The following is a 19,931-nucleotide window of genomic DNA, read 5'->3' as shown; positions in this document are numbered from 1 at the left end:
AGGGTTGCAGGTTCGATTCCCGCTTCTGCCATCCTAGTCACTGCCGTTGTGTCCTTGGGCAAGACACTTTACCCACCTGCTCCCAGTGCCACCCACACTGGTTTAAAAATGTAACTTAGATATTGGGTTTCACTATGTAAAGCGCTTTGAGTCACTAGAGAAAAGCGCTATATAAATATCATTCACTTCATTTGTCTTTCTCTCTCTCTTTTGCTTCCTCCTTTCTTTCTGTAGCAGCGTGAAACGTTCTCCTCGGTAATTTGATGTTTGGGATCTCAAATAAATACCGTATTTCCTCGAATTGCCGCAGGGCATATAGTACGCGCCTGCCTTGAATTACTGGCCAAAATAATTAGCGCATGCTTAGTATTACCGCCTGGTCAAACTCGTGATGTCACGAGTGACACTTCCTCTGTCATCATTTTCAAAATGGAGGAGGCTGATTTCAATACCGGTAATTTGAAATCGCATAAAGGGAAGAAGATTAAGAGCTATTCACTAAGATTTAAGGTCCAAGCTTACATCACACTCAAATTATTACTGCATACCTTTGGTAAGTGCCGGAGTGAGAAGAGGTTTTAAAATAATTAGCGCAGGCTTACTTTTACCGCATGCCTTTGGTAAGCGCAGGAGTGAGAACAGGTTTTAAATTAATTAGCGCCCCGACGGCAATTCAAGGAAATACGGTACTAAAAATACCTCAGCTTTCTACGGACATTTCTTTATGGAATAGGAGCAATTCCAGAACACATACCGAGTGTTGTTAAGACATCGTCTACCCTGATCTTGATCATTGTGAGTTTCCATAAAGACCAAAAGACTTCTATATTTCCTTTCTGGCTGTGAGCTCTATTGGCATTTAGAGGAAGTGCACGTGTGACCCCGTGCAGGAGGGTCTTATGTAACCGCAGCACCCTCCGGCATTTCCTGGCGCCGGTGATAAAAGATTCATGCTTATTCTTACTCCACTTTCAATGCGAACTGGGATGGGAACTCGCTCCGTGTACCTTCCTATTCATTTGTTTTTCAAAATAAAAGCAACACTTCAAAAAATAACTTGTTTTTTTCAAAATGTGTTTTCAGAACCCCCCCCCCCAACCCCACCCCAAAAAATTACTAACAAATCCATCCGTTTTCTACCGCTTGTCCCTTTTGGTGTCGCGGGGTGTGCTGGAGTCCATCTCAGCTGCATTCGGGCGGAAGGGGGCGTACACCCTGGACAAGCCACCTCATTGCATAATAATAATAATGATAATAATAGTAACATTATTAGTCATAACAATGATAATAGAAAAGAATAGAATAGACTTTATTGTCATTATATCTGCATTTAACGAGATTAAGGACTCCAACTTAAGGTGCGGTAGTGGGAACAAATATGGGCACAAGAGTTAATAAAAGAAAAACTAACAATTGAAATAAACAGACTACTATCCAATAATAATAATAAGCAATCCTGTACAATATACAAAACACTATAGAAATACAAAATACTGTACAATATACAGAACAAGACAAGAGTACCGAAGTAATAAATAACAATCAGTGTCGGACGTATTGCACTCGAAGGGTAGTATTGCACAGAAGTGTATTAATATTAATAATAGTAATATTAATAATTATAAAAGTAATATTAATAGTTCCATCCATCCATCCATTTTCTAAAATTAGTAATAATAATAGTAACAATAATAATACTATTTATAATAATAACAGTAATAATAATAGCCATAACAATAATAATAATAAAACTGCGATGAGGTGGCGACTTGTCCAGGGTGTACGCCGCCTTCCGCCCAATTGTAGCTGAGATAGGCACCAGCGCCCCCCGCGACCTCAAAGGGAATAAGCGGTAGAAAATGGATGGATGGCTAATAATATGAGTTATAGTAACATTAATAATAGTAATAATATTAGTAATAGTAATACTACTACTATTAATGATAATAGCAAGAGTTATAATAATAATAATAGTAATATAAAACTAGAAATAATAATAATAATAATAGCAATAATAATAATAGTAATAATACCAATAATAATATAAGTAATAATAATAAGAGTTATACTAATACCACAACTACTAATAATAATAATACCAATAATAATAGAAGTAATAATGATAAGAGTATTACTAACAATACTACTACTACTACTACTACTACTAATAATAATAATGATAATAATAATAATAATAAAATAATGTTATTATTACTAACAATTATCATTACTATCATTATTATTATTATAATAATAATAACAATGATAGTAATAATAATTGTTTTTCAAATTTCAGATTTATCCACAATTGGAAAATGGACAAACTGGATAACAGGCATTTGACCTGTTTTTTGTGCGAATCCATTTGAGACACCAAGTTTACCAGGAAGTAGTATCTAGGCATTGGCTTGTAGGTAAAACGAGTCTAAATCTAAAACAAGTCGAAGTTATAAGATGTTGTTCAGTTACACTAGCCACACATTGAGAGTGTAATATATACCCTTTTCATTCAACACTTGCAAGGACACTAAAATGGTGTTTTATTGTTTGTGCTATGGCGCCATCTTCTGATGGGTGAATGCCTACAAGTGATTCCTGCTGTTGAAAGCTTTGAACCGAAAATACACGTACAGTACTGTCTTCTGGTTGTCCATAGCGTTACTGTTAGAATAGTTATGTATGTATTATCACACAACTCTTATGCTTAAGGGCCGTTGCTATAGTTATAATCAATTGTGCTGAAGTTGTACTTTTTCTGTATGTGCAAAGCCAGTCTCGTATCAGTGTTTGTTTCCAGAATCGGCCTGCTGACTGCCAAGGCCGAACATTGAGTGCTGTGACGCAGACAAAGCAGAGACAGGGCGATATCACGAGTGTCAGCACATTTGCATTTCATTAATAGTCATATAATGTGTCTAACTGGAGCTGTTGAGAATACCCCCCTAACCAGGGACCTCCCAAATAAATAGAGGAAGCTCGTGGGCTGGACTTTAGAGAGTAGTTTGGATATGTAACTAGAGTACAGCCCAAAAAACGTCTCTCCTCAATTGAGCAAAATTTAACTCTGTCCCTGCATGATTTCTTGCTTCTAGTCTGTTTAATAGATGTCATCAATGTTTGAACCGGACAGTTACTACTCATATGGATTCTTCATTCATCACTCCAAGCAAGGTTTGTACATTTTACAATATAACTAAAACAATTCTTACTTACTACACTGTCCCATGTATGATATCTGTAGGAGTGTTTTCATGCATAGTCATACATGCTATCATAATATAATGAAGCTAGTGTCGTTAGCATTAGCTAATATGCTAACACAACTGTCTGTGTTAGCATTAACTTGCAATGGCATTCTTTTAGTTTCACAAATTCCTCAGTAAATTCACCAAAAGGTCAGCGTGGAGTTATTGAATCTGTTTAGCTGATTGGAGAGCGAGCCGAGAATCGACCACTCCTTTTACTGAATCTGTTTAGCTGATTTGAGAACTAGCTTGCGCAGCTAGTGTGTCCATGACGATGACTTCTGTTTTGTTTGATCACCCGTTTTACTGCCGTGTTACAGACACAGTTTGGAAACAATTAAGGTATGTAAATAAACATTTAAAAAATATTTCTGTGTAAATACCTCATTTCAAATTGTGTATATATGCTGCCTATAGTCCAGTGTGGCTAATAAATGGAAAAAAAAATCTAACATTTTGTGGGTTTGTAGCTAATATACCCCAAGTTTACTGTAGATGTGGGCTTGCAGGTAAACAAGGAGAACACAGGAGTCTACCGATGGAGTTCAAATCAAGTTTAAGTTTTGGGATGTCTTTGTTTTAACCTCACCCAACATCAATCCGGTGCAGATATCTACTTATGGGTAGACCTTGAATCTTAAATGGATTTTTAAAAGCCTGTTATCCAGTTTGTCCATTTTCTAATCATGCACAAAATCTAAACTTTGAAAAATAATTTGTTATTGTTTTTGTTTTTTCATTTTGGGTTTATATATATATATATATATATATATATATATATATATATATATATATATATATATATATAATTTTTTTTTTTAGTGTCAGTTGTATTTTTATTAAGAAATGGACCGAACTCTGATTCATTTGACAGTAAAAATGCTCAAATAAAGCAAACTCCAACAAACAAAGTCCGCAATATAATCAAGGTGTAAAGTGGAATTCCACTTTTATGCGATTTTCAATTCATGCAATTAACACAATCCATATAGGCCTTTTGTCAAATGCTTTTCCTCATTTGGCATAAATAATCCTCACAATAAATCACAAGACCATATGAATAAGTCATTGTATAAATCCACAGCCACTGCTTAATGAGATACACTCGGATACATAACAGATCTGGTAGCCGCCTTTCTGTTGCTTTTCTGCCCAGCTACAGCCACAGCCAATAGGAACTTGCCAAAATGTCTTATCCAATGGGCTTCATTCCGGCGATGTGGTCCATTCAAATTTCGTGTATTGGGATGGTCAAATGACCTGGTTGAGTACCGTATATGAGGCAGCCAGTCAAAGGTCATATTCGACCTAAGGATGCTATGATGTCACAAAATACCCAATTTGGATCTTGTTACTGTTTTGCGATATGGTTTTTGGTTATGTTCGGCGTAAATTATGTTTGTTTTGTTAAACGGACAAGAATATCCTATACCCCAATAATGTCACGGCCAGGGCGCATTCCTATGCCCCCTTATCTTTGCGCTCTGCTTGCCGCGCCTCGGGACGCCCACATGCCGGCAAGGCTGTGAGCGATCAGCAATCAGCGCACCTGTGCCTGATGAGAAGGAGCTGTATAAAAGACCAGTGGACCCGAGGATCCATGCGGGAACTCAGTTTCTCAATGGTGTACCGTAAGCCCACTCTGGCTTGATGCTCTCAGTTTTCCCTCTGCGTTTTCCTTCCGTGCCTGACTTCCTTGTTTGTCCTCCCTCAGTGCCCTCCCGAGTTTTGCCCTTGGTGATTCTTCTATTGATTTCCCCTGTGGAAGTTGGACTGCCTTGCTCGATCCTTGACGCTCGCTCGGACACGGACCTTGTAACCCTTCTCCTGCCCTGGACCAACTGCCTGCCCCACAGACTGCCTCGTTCCTTCGCTCAACACTTGGTAACACACACTTCAGCTAACAACACACATAGCCTCACACACACACACACGCGCACACTCTTGGGTTTTGACACTCTCCGTTTCCTTAGTTTAGTTTATTAGTTAGTATTGTGTAATATTTTTTTATATTGACTATATCTCCGATGAGGTGGCGACTTGTCCAGGGTGTACACCGCCTTCCACCCGAATGCAGCTGACCCCCCGTGATCCCAAAAGGGACAAGCGGTAGAAAATGGATGGATGGATGACTATAGATATATATATATATATATATATAATAAATTATTGAACAATACTTCCCCCAGGTGTCTGTGCCGTCATCTCCCACTGTTAATTCATAACAAATAATCCACCATTACCGTTGATCAGTTGTGGTTCGCTGAGATCATTATCCATGCGTTTGTTACGTCTCGCCTCGACTACTGTAACGTATTATTTTCGGGTCTCCCAATGTCTAGCATTAAAAGATTACAGTTGGTACAAAATGCGGCTGCTAGACTTTTGACAAGAACAAGAAAGTTTGATCACATTACGCCTGTACTGGCTCACCTGCACTGGCTTCCTGTGCACTTAAGATGTGACTTTAAGGTTTTACTACTTACGTATAAAATACTACACGGTCTAGCTCCATCCTATCTTGCCGATTGTATTGTACCACATGTCCCGGCAAGAAATCTGCGTTCAAAGGACTCCGGCTTGTTAGTGATTCCCAAAGCCCAAAAAAAGTCTGCGGGCTATAGAGCGTTTTCCGTTCGGGCTCCAGTACTCTGGAATGCCCTCCCGGTAACAGTTTGAGATGCCACCTCAGTAGAAGCATTTAAGTCTCACCTTAAAACTCATCTGTATACTCTAGCCTTTAAATAGACTCCCTTTTTAGACCAGTTGATCTGCTGTTTCTTTTCTTTTTCTTCTATGTCCCACTCTCCCCTGTGGAGGGGGTCCGGTCCGATCCGGTGGCCATGTACTGCTTGCCTGTGTATCGGCTGGGGACATCTCTGCGCTGCTGATCCGCCTCCGCTTGGGATGGTTTCCTGCTGGCTCCGCTGTGAACGGGACTCTCGCTGCTGTGTTGGATCCGCTTTGGACTGGACTCTCGCGACTGTGTTGGATCCATTGTGGATTGAACTTTCACAGTATCATGTTAGACCCGCTCGTCATCCATTGCTTTCCTCCTCTCTAAGGTTCTCATAGTCATTATTGTCACCGACGTCCCACTGGGTCATTATTGTCACCGACGTCCCACTGGGTCATTATTGTCACCGATGTCCCACTGGGTGTGAGTTTTCCTTGCCCTTATGTGGGCCTACAGAGGATGTCGTGGTGGTTTGTGCAGCCCTTTGAGACACTAGTGATTTAGGGCTATATAAGTAAACATTGATTGATTGATTGATAAAAAAAAAACTTGAAAATGTCTCCTAAAGCTCTGACTCTTAAATTAGAGTAAACTAACTTAATAACCACACCATAAAACATCAAATTAAGCAAGGGTTGGGTACAGAATCCATTACTTATTTTTGGTCCTGACAGAATCCCTCCGTAAATTCAATGGTGCCATGTTACGATACATGGGTTGCACCGGACGCCGTTGTAATGCGACAAAAGAGCCCCAACCGTGAGACAGGTTTTTAGCTCCCCAGAAAAACTAAATACATCTTATCGTTGCCTTACTCGTCGATTAAAACCGGTGTGGATGGACAATTCTTTAATCCGAAAAAGCAACCATTTTCAATTGCATTAAGATGATCAATTAACATGCATGCACAAGTTGACAGTTTTAAGGGCCTGATCTACGAAGATCCAAATAACTAAAGCACTAAATCAGGGGTGTCCAGACTACTGTCCAGGGGCCAAGTACTGCCCGCCGACATCATAAGGCAAGACTACACTTTAAAAAAGTTTAACATTTTTAAAATCACTATTTAGAAGACATTAGTTTTTCCTGGTTAATAACTTGCGCAACATTTATTTAAATGACCCAATGCATACAACCTTCCTTAGTCATGGTGTAAAGAATAAAATACAAAAAGTCCAACCAACACAAAATGATAACAGACATGGTGACTTGACTTAGTGGATATGATAAAATACGTGCATTCACCCTAAATAAACCTAAATAACTCCTATTTACATCCATTACAGAGCATGATGGGAAAAATAGAAAACACTTATCCATGTTTGGAGCTTTGTAAAGGCTTGAGGTTGCTGATTGATACAACTTTAAGGAGGTCGCCACGGAAGTAAACAAGGTAGGAGTCAAACTTTCAAATACTCTTAATATTCATTTATGTTAATTATAAATCCATTATATTAATATAAAATGTATATACATATGAACCAATTAATTAAAAAACGTACTATAATTCCTTTGAAAAACACCATGGCGCCCATGATAACCACCAAACCGTAACTTAAAAGGGTTGCCTGAACAACTATATTAGAACTATAAGGCAGGCTGCTTTTCCACTTATTACAGACAATTCATTAACAATTCAGCTCTTTGTAGTTGTACATTGAATCAGGTAATGAATGAAGAGTGCTTACCCCGCATGTCAACATCTCCATTCGGTGCCACACCAACAAAATGCCGAGGCAACCATTACCACATCAACACCGTATGAAAAAAATATTCAACAACATGAGATGACGTCCGCAGGAACCTACCACATAGCGATTTGATTTCCTATCATGCAGCTCATTTCTCGTTATTGAAGTATCTTGTGTGACATCATGCACAAAAGTGCACTTTATTGGTTTTAAACTATTGTAGTGGTCTTCTGTACAAAAAGTGCACTTTAATTGAGTGTTGTTTTGATATGTCATCTTAGTGACATCATGCACAAAAGTGCACTCATAGCTTGTTTTAAAATGTCTCTGACAATCTTGCACTTTCTGTTTTGAAATGACATGAATGTTTGTGCCACTTCTTAATAACTGTTTAATAAATACACTTTTGGTAAATTCACTTAGTAGTGATTTTCCTCTCTGCATGAAAGTTTAAAATGAGCATATATTAATGCAGTATGAACCAGAATGTTTTAATGTAGACACATAGAATCATCATACTGCTGTGATTATATGCATCAAGTGTTCCTTCAAGGCTAAAGCAAAATATCGAGATATATATCGTGTATCGGGACATGGCTTAAAATGATCGAGATATTAAAAAAAGGCCATATCCCCCAGCCCTAGCTGCGGTAGATAAGTGTTAGTTTGTGGTTCATCCCACTTCAACCGTTCCACCGTCAAAACATTCCCAAATTTTTGGGAAATTCCTATTGAAATCAATGGGAAATTCTTCAAAGGTCTACAATTCCCACATTTTTCATCTGATTCCAACTGTTCCATCTTCAAAACAGTCAGCCTGTTCAGGAATTGTGTGCTCGACTTCAACAATGCTAAAAAATGTACAGGATTTCCGTTTATTTTCAGCATTGGAGCATTCACACAAAATTCCTTCAGGAATTGCCTCTTCTAGCCGTGTGATTGGTTTTATACACCAAAATTAATCTATTTCCTTATTTTTAGTATTATTATTCTTCTTCTTCTCCAGATTTTGGCGCACTCTACCTTCCACGTTTTTCGCCTCATTCAAAACGTTCCAACTTCAAACTTATTCAGGAGTTGCAGGCTTTCCCTTGACAAATTCCAAAAATTCCCAGATTTCCCAGAATTCCACGTTTTCCGGGACATTTTTCCCATTCAAAATGAAATGGCCATTTTTCAAACTTTCACCATTTCCACATTTTTCAACCTATTCAAACCATTCCACCTCCAACACATTCCACCATTCTGGAAATCTAAACTTCGTCTTTTCCAATTTTCAAAAAATTCCAGGATTTTCCAGAATTCCTGCTTTTCCAAAGCCTTATTTCCACCCTTTTTTGGGCAACTACTCCTTCCACATTTTTCAACACATTTCAACTGTTCCACCGTCAAAACATTCCTCCTAATCAGAACTGATACAATTCCCGGTTTTCCCGAAATTTCATAATACCATTTCTCATTTCAACATGTTATTACTTCAACATTTTTCCAACGATTTAAAATAAATCAAAACCAACCTTTTCAACTTATTCAGACCATTCAAGTGTTTTTTTATTTTTTCCCCAAAAATATGACGCAATCCCCGCTCATGTTAACTACCTCACCGTAACTTAAAAGGGTTGGCTGAACAGCTATTAAGGTACGATGCGATCGGCGGCCATTTTAACTACCAAACTGTAACTTAAAAGGGTTGCCTGAACAACTATTAAGGTACGACGAAATCGCCCATGTTGACTACCGAATCATAACTTAAAAGGGTTGGCTGAACAACTATAAGGACTATAAGGCAGGCTGCTTTTCCACTTGTTATAGACATTTAATTAACAATTCAGCTCTTTGTAGTTGTACATTTAATCAGGTGACGTCTTGTACAATTTCTCAAACCAATTAGTCTGAATGATAAAACAAGTCATGACATTTCTAAGTCTAAGGGAGGTGTTAAGGGCACGTTCGACCGGTAGGAGGCCACGGGGAAGACCCAGGACACGTTGGAAAGACTATGTGTCCCGGCTGGGCTGGGAAAGCCTCGGGATCCTCCGGGGAGAGCTGGACGAAGTTATTATCACACAACTTTAGTATGCTTAAAGTCAGTTGCTATAGTTATTAGCTATTGTGCTCAAGCTGCATTTTTTCTATCTGTGCAAGGACAAAGCTTATTGTCTGAGGGGTGGCCTCAGCCGCAGATGTTATCTTTGTTTTAGCCCGCAAAACAGCCTAGGACTTCAAGGACCTCAACGAAGATAAATTGATAGCACGCAAAAGAAGCAGAAACGAGGCAATCACAAGGCCCCATCACATTCCATCACATATTGTGCGTACTGTACCTGCTTTGCATGATATATGTGACCACTCCTTTTAGAGGCGGCCTCAGTGACGTTGACTTTGGAACTTCTGAATAGACAGAGGGACGCGGGAGCTGTATCTTAGAGCAGTGATCCCCAACCTTTTTGTATCTGCGGACCGGTCGACGCTTAATAATTTGTCCCGCGGCCCGGATGGGGGGGGGGTCCTTTTTTTTTTTTTTTTTTTTTCTATGTCATGAAAAAGGGACATTTTTGTCATGAAAAAGGGAGGTTTTTGTGGTTGGTGCACTAATTGTAAGTGTATATTGTGTTTTTTATGTTAATTTAAATAAAAATGAATAAAAAATTATTCTGCGGCCCGATGCCAATCGGGCCGAGGCCCGGTACCGGGCAGCGGCCCGGTGGTTGGGGACCACTGCCTTAGAGCGTAGGGCGAGACTGTGGCTAAGTGTGCAGCTCCATGCGTTCTCCTCATGAGCTAAATTGAACTCTGTCTCTGCATGGTTCCTTGCTTCTTTTCTGATTAATAGATGTCATCAGTGTTTGACCCTGACACAGACCTCGGATAAGCGGAAGAAGATGGATGGATGGATTTTTTTGTTAACCTTTATTGGATTAGAGACAGTGTAGAAGTTTCATAGCCATTGTTTCTTCCTCCTGTTGAGTGTTCTTTTGTTTATAATAAATTTCATAGAATAAACAGCGCCAAGTATTGTTTGTTATTGTCTATGTGTTTTCCTCCTTTTCGGAGTGATTTTCGGTTGTAACTTTTTTTTTAACCCTGTTTGCCGACAAGTTTAGTTTATAGCCTATATTGAATTGCCCTGACTCTGGAAGTGAAAGGCAGCTTTCAAAATAAAAGAGCCTGCCAAATTAATCCCTACTCTGCATCTGAGTCCCATCTTTTGACCACGTGTGACATCATATAATAAAGCCATTAAGGACTTTTTTCGTGGTCCCCTTTATTTCGAAAAGTAGCCAAAAATATCGAAATGCAAACAAAATATTGGTATGGGGACAAAACAAGAGCGTTTGTTTGTTTGTTCCAAAGAAAAGAAAATTGCAGTCATTGGTTTCGATTTGCGGCAACAGGCGTGGAACCGAGCGGCATAGCTCGGTTGGTAGAGAGGCCGTGCCAGCGACTTGAGGGTTCCAGGTTCGATCCCCGCTTCCGCCATCCTAGTCACTGCCGTCGTGTCTTTGGGTAAGACACTTTACCCACCTGCTCCCAGTGCCAGCCGCACTGTTTTAAATGTAACTTAGAAATTGGTTTTCACTATGTAAAACGCTTTGAGTCATTAGAGAAAAAGCGCTATATAAATATAATTTACTTCACTGGCACGCTGCACAACATGGCCCGGCCCAACTGTCAAGTTTGTCTTGGCGCAGGCAAACCTTTAGTCCATGGGTGTCAAACTCTGGCCCGCGGGCCAAATTTGGCCCGCCGTTTAATTTCATTTGGCCCTTGAGGCAATATCAAATTAACATTAGACCTGACCCGCCGGTAACGCCACATTCACCGCTAATACTCATACTTGCCAACCCTCCCGATTTTCCCGGGAGACTCCCAAAGTTTAGTACCCTTCCTGAAAATCTCCCTGAGCAACCATTTCCTCAATTTCCACCCGGACAACAATATTGGGAGCGTGCCTTAAAGGCACTGCCTTTAGCGTCCTCTACAACATGTTGTCACGTCCTCTTTTCCTCTATATAAACAGCGTGCTGGCCAAGTCACATAATATATGCGGCTTTCACACACACATACTTGGTCAACAACCATACAGGTCACACTGAGGGTGGCCGTATAAACAACTTTAACATTGTTACACTTATGCGCCACACTGTGAACCCACACCAAACAAGAATGACAAAACACATTTCGGGAGAACACCCGCACCGTAACACAACATAAACACAACAGAACAAATACCCAGAACCCGTTGCAGCACTAACTCTACAATATAGACTCCTCGCTACCACCAAACCCAGCCCACCTCATTGTTATTTTATTTTCAAATTTATTAGCCCGTGGAAGAAGTTAATGCTAATATTTACCTCAGAAGGCTGCAAATAGAAAAGAGGCAATTTTTTTTTTTATTGAATTTTATTTAATATACCAGTGATGTTTTTTTTAAAGTTGATTTTGCACTATTACGTTATATAAGCTCTGCCTTTTCCATGGGAGGAAGCCCGAGTACCGGGAGGGAACCCACACAGTCCCGGGGAGAACATGCAAACTCCACACAGGGATTGAACCCAGGATTACTCAGGACTTTCGTATTGTGAGGCAGATGCACTAACCCCTGTTCCACCGGGCTGCCCTGTTTAAGCCTTGCTTGGTCAATATTCATTGCAAAACTTGTTTGGGTCCCTATTAAAAGATTAATTTGTTCAACCTTCGCCCGCGGCTTTGTTCAGTTTTAAATTTTGGCCCACTCTATATTTGAGTTTGACACCCCTGCTTTAGTCCATCAGGAAGCACAAACTACGAAGTTGGGACGGGGGCCCCCTAGAAGTGGAAGACTCACCTTGACGTAGAGCTGCTGGAACTCGTCCAGGTTGAGACGTCCCGTGGGACAGTCCTTGAGGAAACCCTTGTACCACTGCTTCAACTCGTGTTCGTTAAACTCCGTGTTCTTCACCAGATCTTCCATCACCTCAGGGGTCAGCTTGCTGTTCTGTTTCCCCATTTTGCCTGCGCAAGACATGCACAAACACATGCAAAGATGCTTATTTTGGTTTATATGTTTTTCTATACCAAAATTCATCTATTTATTCTTTTTCTTCTCCAGATTTTTCCGCGCTCTACCTTCCACATGTTTCATCCGATTCAAACCGTTACAACTTCAAACTGTTCAGCCTATTCGGGAATCGGGGCTTTTCCCTTCACAAATTCCAAGAATTCCAGGTTTTCCGGGACATTTTTCCCCATTCAAAATGAATTGGTCATTTTTTTCATCATTTCTATATTTTTCAACCGATTAAAACCATTCCACCTTCAACATATTCCACTCATCCTGGACATCCGAAATATTATTTGTCCAACTTCAAAAACATTCCAGAAATTCCCAGAATTCCGTAATACCATTTCTCAATTAGCCCTGCGATGTGGTGGCGACTTGTCCAGGGTGTACCCCGCCTTTCGCTCGGTTGTAACTGAGATAGGCACCAGCGCCGCCCGCCACCCCAAAGGGAATAAGCTGTAGAAAATGGATGGATGGATGGGCATTTCTCAATTAAAAATGTTTTTTCAACATTTCTTGACTAGTTTAAAAAAATTCCAACACTAACTATTCAGAACTTTCAAGTTTTAGCATTTTCAAAAAAATTTCCTTTTTTTCCCGAAATTACCAAATTTCAATGAAATTCCCGTAGAAAAAAAAAGGGCCTTTTTTTAAGTTCTACAACTCCCACATTTTTTATCCGATTGAAACCGTTCCAACTTCAAAATATTCAGCCTGTTGAGTTAGGGCTGGGCGATATATCGATATACTCGGTATATGAAATGAAATGAATTATATTTATATAGCGCTTTTTCTCTCGTGACTCAAAGCGCTTTACATGGTGAAACCCAATATCTAATTTTTACATTTAAACCAGTGTGGGTGGCACTGGGAGTAGGTGGCTAAAGTGTCTTGCCCAAGGACACAACGGCAGTGACTAGAATGGGGGAAGCGGGGATCGAACCTGCAACCCTCAAGTTGCTGGCCCGGCTGCTCTACCAACCGAGCTATACCGCCCCATCGCGGGTTTGTCTATGTGCGATATAGAAAATGACTATATCGTAATATTCGAGTATACGTTCTCACGTAGTTGCTTTTAGCTGCTGGCATTACACTACAGGCTCTTACCACTTTTTCTTTTCTCTCCTTCTCACAGACAGCCAGCGCACCTTCTGACATACGTCACATACGTATACGTCCTCGCGGAGCAGAGAGGCAGCAGAATGGTAACGTTCGCTGTGATGCTAGCGGTAATACGAGAGAAAGAAGGTGCGAATCTGGTAACAAATTAATTATTCATTTCCAAGAAATGAATGGTGGTTTGGCTTCAAGTGGGAAGATGTCGAACAGACAACCGTAATTTGTTAAGTGTGGGGCAAAAGCGTTGCTACAAAAAGTAATATGTAGCATCATTTGAAAAGTCACCTGCTAGAGAATGAAGATAGTATACTCTGCATGTCAACATCTTCATTTGGTGCCACACCAACAAAATGCCGAGGCAACCATTTTTACATCAACACCGTATGAAAAAAATAGTGAATAACATAAGGAGATAACGTCCGCAGTAACCTACCACATTGATTTCCTATTGTACAGCTCATTTTTATTTGACAGTTATTGAAATATCTTGTGTGACATCATGCACAAAAGTGCACTTTATTTGTTTTAAACTTTTGTGGTGGCGTTCTGTACAAAAAGTACACTTTAGTTTAGTGTTGTTTTGATATGTCATCTTAGTGACATCATGCACAAAAGTGCACTCATTACTTGTTTTAAAATGTCTCTGACAATCTTGCACGTTCTGTTTTGAAATGACATGAATGTTTGTGCCACTGCTTGATAACTGTTTAATAAATAAACTTTTGGTCAATTGACTTAGTTGTAGTTTCCCTCTCTGCATGAAAGTTTAAAAGTAGCATATATTAATGCAGTATGAACAAAAATGTTTTAATGTAGACACATAGAATCATCATGCTGCTGTGATTATATGCATCAAGTGTTCCTTCAAGGCTAAGGCAAAATATCGAGATATATATTGTGTATCTTGGCATGGCCTAAAAATATTGGGATATTAAAAAAAAGCCATATCGCCCAGCCCTATGTTCACTATTTGTGTGCTCCCTTTCAACAATTCTAAAAAAAAAAAAAATCCCAGATTTCCGAGAATTCTTAGTTTTTAAAAATATTTTCCCCATCCATCCATCCGTCCATTTTCTACCGCTTATTTCCTTTGGGGTCGCAGAGGGCGCTGGTGCCTATCTCAGCTACAATCAGGCGGAAGGCGGGGTACACCCTGGACAAGTCGCCACCTCATCGCAGGATATTTTCCCCATTTAAAATGAATTATCCATTTTTCCAAACTTCCACAATCCCCACATTTTTCAACCGATTCAAAGCATTCCACCTTCAACACATTCAATCCATCCTGGAAATTCAAACAACCATTTTCCCACGTTCAACTAATTTCCAGGAATTCCTGTTTTTTCTAATCTTATACCTTTTTTACTGCGATGATTTCTTTCACATTTTTCAACCCATTTAATGTCAAAACATTCCTCTTGGTCAGGACAAAAACTGGGTTTAAGAACTTGAAAAATTCCCAGGTTTCCAGGAATTCCAAGAATTCTGTAATATCATTTCTCAACTAAAAATGTTACTACTTCAACATCTCTCGACTTATTTTAAAAAGTGCAACACCAAACATTTCAACTCATTCAGAACAATAAGGTTTTAGCATTTTCCTAAAAATTCCCGCTTTTTCCGAAATTCCCATTAAAAAATTGTGACATTTTTCAAAGTTCCACAACTCCCACATTTTTTATCCGATTCAAACCGTTACCACATCTAAATATTCCACCTGTTCAGTATTTGAGTGCTCCCTTTCAACAATTCTAAAAAAAAAAAAATTCCCGGATTTCCTAGAATTTGTAGTTTTTTTAGAACATTTTCCCCATTCAAAATGAATTATCAATTTTTCCAAATTTCCACAATCCCCACATTTTTTAAACCGATTCAAACCATTCCACCTTCAACACATTCAATCCATCCTGGAAATTCAAACAACCATTTTTCCACATTCAACAAATTTTCAGGAATTCCTGTTTTTTCTAAACTTATTTCCAACCTTTTTTAGTGCGATGATTCCTTTCACATTTTTCAACCCATTTCATGTCAAAACATTCCTCTTGGTCAGGACAAAAAACTGAGTTGGTTTAAAAACTTGAAAAATTCCTGGTTTTCCAAGAATTCCGTAATACCATTTCTCAGTTAAAAATGTTACTACTTGAAAATTTCTCGACCAATTTTTTAATTCCAACACCAAACATTTCAACTCATTCAGAATGTTTAAGTTTTAGCCTTTTCCCAAAAAATCCCACTTTTTCCGAAATTTCCATTGAAAAGAATGGGACATTTTTCAAAGTTCAACAAATCCCACATTTTTTATCCGATTCAAACCGTTCCAACATCAAAATATTCCACCTGTTCAGTATTTGTGTGCTCCCTTTCAACAATTCTAAAAAATAAAAAAATCCCGGATTTCCTAGAATTTGTGGTTTTTTTAGAACATTTTCCCCATTCAAAATGAATTATCCATTTTTCCAAACTTCCACAATCCCCACATTTTTCAACCGATTCAAACCATTCCACCTCCAACACATTCAATTCATCCTGGGAATTCAAACAACCATTTTTCCATGTTAAACCAATTTTTAGGAATTCCTGTTTTTTCTAACCTTATTTCCAACCTTTTTTAGTGTGATGATTCCTTTCACATTTTTCAACCCATTTAACGTCAAAACATTCCTCTTGGTCAGGAAAAAAAAACTGAGTTGGTTTAAGAACTTGAAAAATTCCCGGTTTTCCAAGAATTCTGTAATACCATTTCTCAATTAAAAATGTTACTACTTGAAAATTTCTCGACCAATTTTAAAAATTCCATCACCAAACATTTCAACTCATTCAGAATGTTTAAGTTTTAGCCTTTTCCCAAAAATTCCCACTTTTTCCGAAATTCCCATTGAAAAGAATGGGACATTTTTCAAAGTTCAACAACTCCCACATTTTTTGTCTGATTCAAACCGTTACCACATCTAAATATTCCACCTGTTCAGTATTTGTGTGCTCCCTTTCAACAATTCTAAAAAAAAAAAAATTCCCGGGATTCCTAGAATTTGTAGTTTTTTGGGACAGTTTCCCTATTCAAAATGAATTATCCTTTTTTCAAACTTGCACAATTTCCACATTGTTCAACCTATTCAAACCATTCCACCTCCAACACATTCAATTCATCCTCAAAATGCAAACAACCATTTTTCCATGTTAAACCAATTTTTAGGAATTCCTGTTTTTTCTAACCTTATTTCCAACCTTTTTTAGTGTGATGATTCCTTTCACATTTTTCAACCCATTTAATGTCAAAACATTCCTCTTGGTCAGGAAAAAAAAAAAAAGAGTTGGTTTAAGAACTTGAAAAATTCCCGGTTTTCCAAGAATTCCAAGAATTCCGTAATATAATTTCTCAATTAAAAATGTTACTACTTGAAAATTTCTCGACCAATTTTAAAATTTCCAACACCAAACATTTCAACTCATTCAGAACGTTTAAGTTTTAGTATTTTCCCAAAAATTCCCGCTTTTTCCAAATTTCCCATTAAAAAAGTGGGACATTTTTCAAAGTTCCACAACTCCCACATTTTTTATCCGATTCAAACCATTTCAACTTCAAAATATTCTGCCTGTTCAGTATTTGTGTGCTCCCTTTCAACTATTCTAAACATATATATTTCCCGGATTTCCTAGAATTTGTAGTTTTTAAGTCATGCATGCTTTTATTTCAAGTGGCCTGGACTACTGCAATGCACTTTATGCTGGCATTAGCCAAAAAGCTCTCTCCCGGTTGCAGTTAGTCCAGAACGCGGCAGCACGACTTTTAACAGGGGCCAGGAAACGCCAGCATATAACCCCAATTCTTCAGAGTTTGCACTGGCTCCCTGTTCATTTTAGAATTGATTTTAAAACATTGCTGTTTGTTTTTAAATCTTTACATGGACTGGCACCTCAATATATCTCAGACCTCATTCAAATTTACATTCCTGAGGTCCGAGAGCCAGCTCCAGCTCGTGAGCTCCAGCTCGTGGTGCCCAAGACCAGACTTAAGACCAGGGGAGATAGGGCCTTCTCTGTGTTCGGCCCTAAACTCTGGAACACTCTGCCCCTCCATGTTCAAACTGCTTCCACAGTGGAGTGTTTTAAGTCTCGTCTTAAGACCCACTTTTATTCTTTGGCTTTTAACACTATGTGAGTTGTGTGGTCCTCTGTCCTCTGTGTTTTTTATACTCTTTGATTTCTATTTTACTGTTTTAATTGTTTTTACCTTTTAAAATTGTTTTTAATCATATTTGTTTTTATATTGTTTTTATTGATTTTATTTTTATTCCTTTTTTGTTTTATTCAGTCATTGGTGGAGCATAATATTGTTTTAAACATGGCTGTGCAGCACTTTGGAAACGTTATTGTAGTTTAAATGTGCTATATAAATAAAGTGGCTTGGATTGGATTGGATTAAGGACATTTTCCCCATTCAAAATGAATTATCCATTTTTCAAACTTCCACAATTCCCACAATTTTCAAGCGATTCAAACCATTCCACCTCCAACACATTCAATTCATCCTGGGAATTGAAACAACCATTTTTACATGTTAAACACATTTCCAGGAATTCCTGTATTTTCTAACCTTATATCCAACCTTTTTTATTGCAATGATTTCTTTCACATTTTTCAACCCATTTCATGTCAAAACATTCCTCTTACTTAGGACAAAAAATTAAGTTGGTTTAAGAACTTGAAAAATTCCCGGTTTTCCAGAAATTCCATAATACCATTTCTCAATTAAATATATTACTACTTTAACATTTCTCGAACAATTTTAAAAATTCCAACACCAACCATTTCAACTCAATCAGAACGTTTAGGTTTTAGCATTTTCCCATAAATTCCCGCTTTTTCCAAAATTCCCATTGAAAAGAATGGGACATTTTTCAAAGTTCCACAACTCCCACATTTTTATCCGATTCAAACAGTTTCAACTTCAAAATACTCCGCCAGCTCAGTATTTGTGTGCCCCTTTTCAACGATTCTGAAAAAAATCAAAAATAGCTCCCGGATTTCCTAGAACTTGCAGTTTTTAAGGACGTTTTTCCCATTTAAAATGAATTATCCATTTTTCAAACTTACACATTTCCCCCATTTTTCAACCTATTTAAACCATTCCACCTTCAACACATTCAGTTCATCCTTGGAATTATAACAACCATTTTTCAATGTTCAACAAATTTACAGGAATAACTTTTTTCTAACCTTATTTCCAACCTTTTTTAGTGCGATGACATTTTTCAACCCATCTCAGCCATTCCAATGTCAAAACATTCCTCTTCAGGACAAACAACTAAATTGGTTTAAGAACTTGAAAAATTCCCAGTTTTCCCGAAATTCCGATGGGTGGGCGGGGGTCGCAGCTTACTGTGGGGTTTGTTCTCCCGGGATGCAAACGGACTACTCTAGACCAGGCGTGATAGTAGGAACATATTTAATAATCAAATAATCCTACACATCAAACAAGACAGGAACAAAACAAAATAAAAGCGTGCCGATCACACGAGAAGTTAACGAACAAAAAAACTTAACGCAGGAAACATAGAAGCTAAACACTTAGCATGAACTATGGCATGGAACAACATAAAACTGTGGCATGAAACAAATAAGACTTACTTACAAATAGCTGGAATAAACTTCCTGAAGATGTCAGACTTTCCCCAACTATGACTACTTTTAAAACTCTAAAAAAAAAATCCTGCTTCTCCCAAAATTCCCAAATTTCCAGGAAGTTCCTATTGAAATGAATGGGACCTTTTTCCAAGTTGCTCAACTCCCACATTTTTCAACTTATTCAAACCATTCCAACATCAACACATTCCATTCATCCTGGACCTTCAAATTAACACTTTCCCAAGTTCCAAACAAAATTCCGGATTTCCTAGAAAATCAAACTTTTCAACATTAAAACTATTCTTACATTCAGACTACATTCTGTCGGCATTTCAGTTCGACTTCAGCATCAGAGCATCCACACGCAATTCCTCAGGAATTCCCTCATCCTGTATGATGACAAAATAGTGATCTATCAAAGGTAGAATGTTAAAAATGTTGTTTGTGTGCTGTTAATAAGGTCA

At 38.4% G+C, this 19,931-nt stretch overlaps 1 protein-coding gene across 3 annotated transcripts in view; it reads right to left on the bottom strand.

Moving 5' to 3' along the window:
• Positions 1-19,931, bottom strand: part of vsnl1a (visinin-like 1a) — a 109,798-nt gene that overhangs the window by 50,871 nt on the left and 38,996 nt on the right. For all 3 annotated transcript variants that reach the window (XM_061885976.1, XM_061885975.1, XM_061885977.1), the window contains exon 2: positions 12,505-12,671. In XM_061885976.1, the coding sequence (XP_061741960.1) occupies positions 12,505-12,671 (167 nt within the window). The remainder of the gene's footprint in view (positions 1-12,504; positions 12,672-19,931) is intronic.

The sequence above is a fragment of the Nerophis ophidion genome, linkage group LG24 (assembly GCF_033978795.1).
Source record: "Nerophis ophidion isolate RoL-2023_Sa linkage group LG24, RoL_Noph_v1.0, whole genome shotgun sequence".
In the NCBI taxonomy this organism is placed as follows: domain Eukaryota; kingdom Metazoa; phylum Chordata; class Actinopteri; order Syngnathiformes; family Syngnathidae; genus Nerophis; species Nerophis ophidion.
Note: the sequence above shows the minus strand (reverse complement) of the source record. Positions and strands in the feature narration are given on the sequence as shown.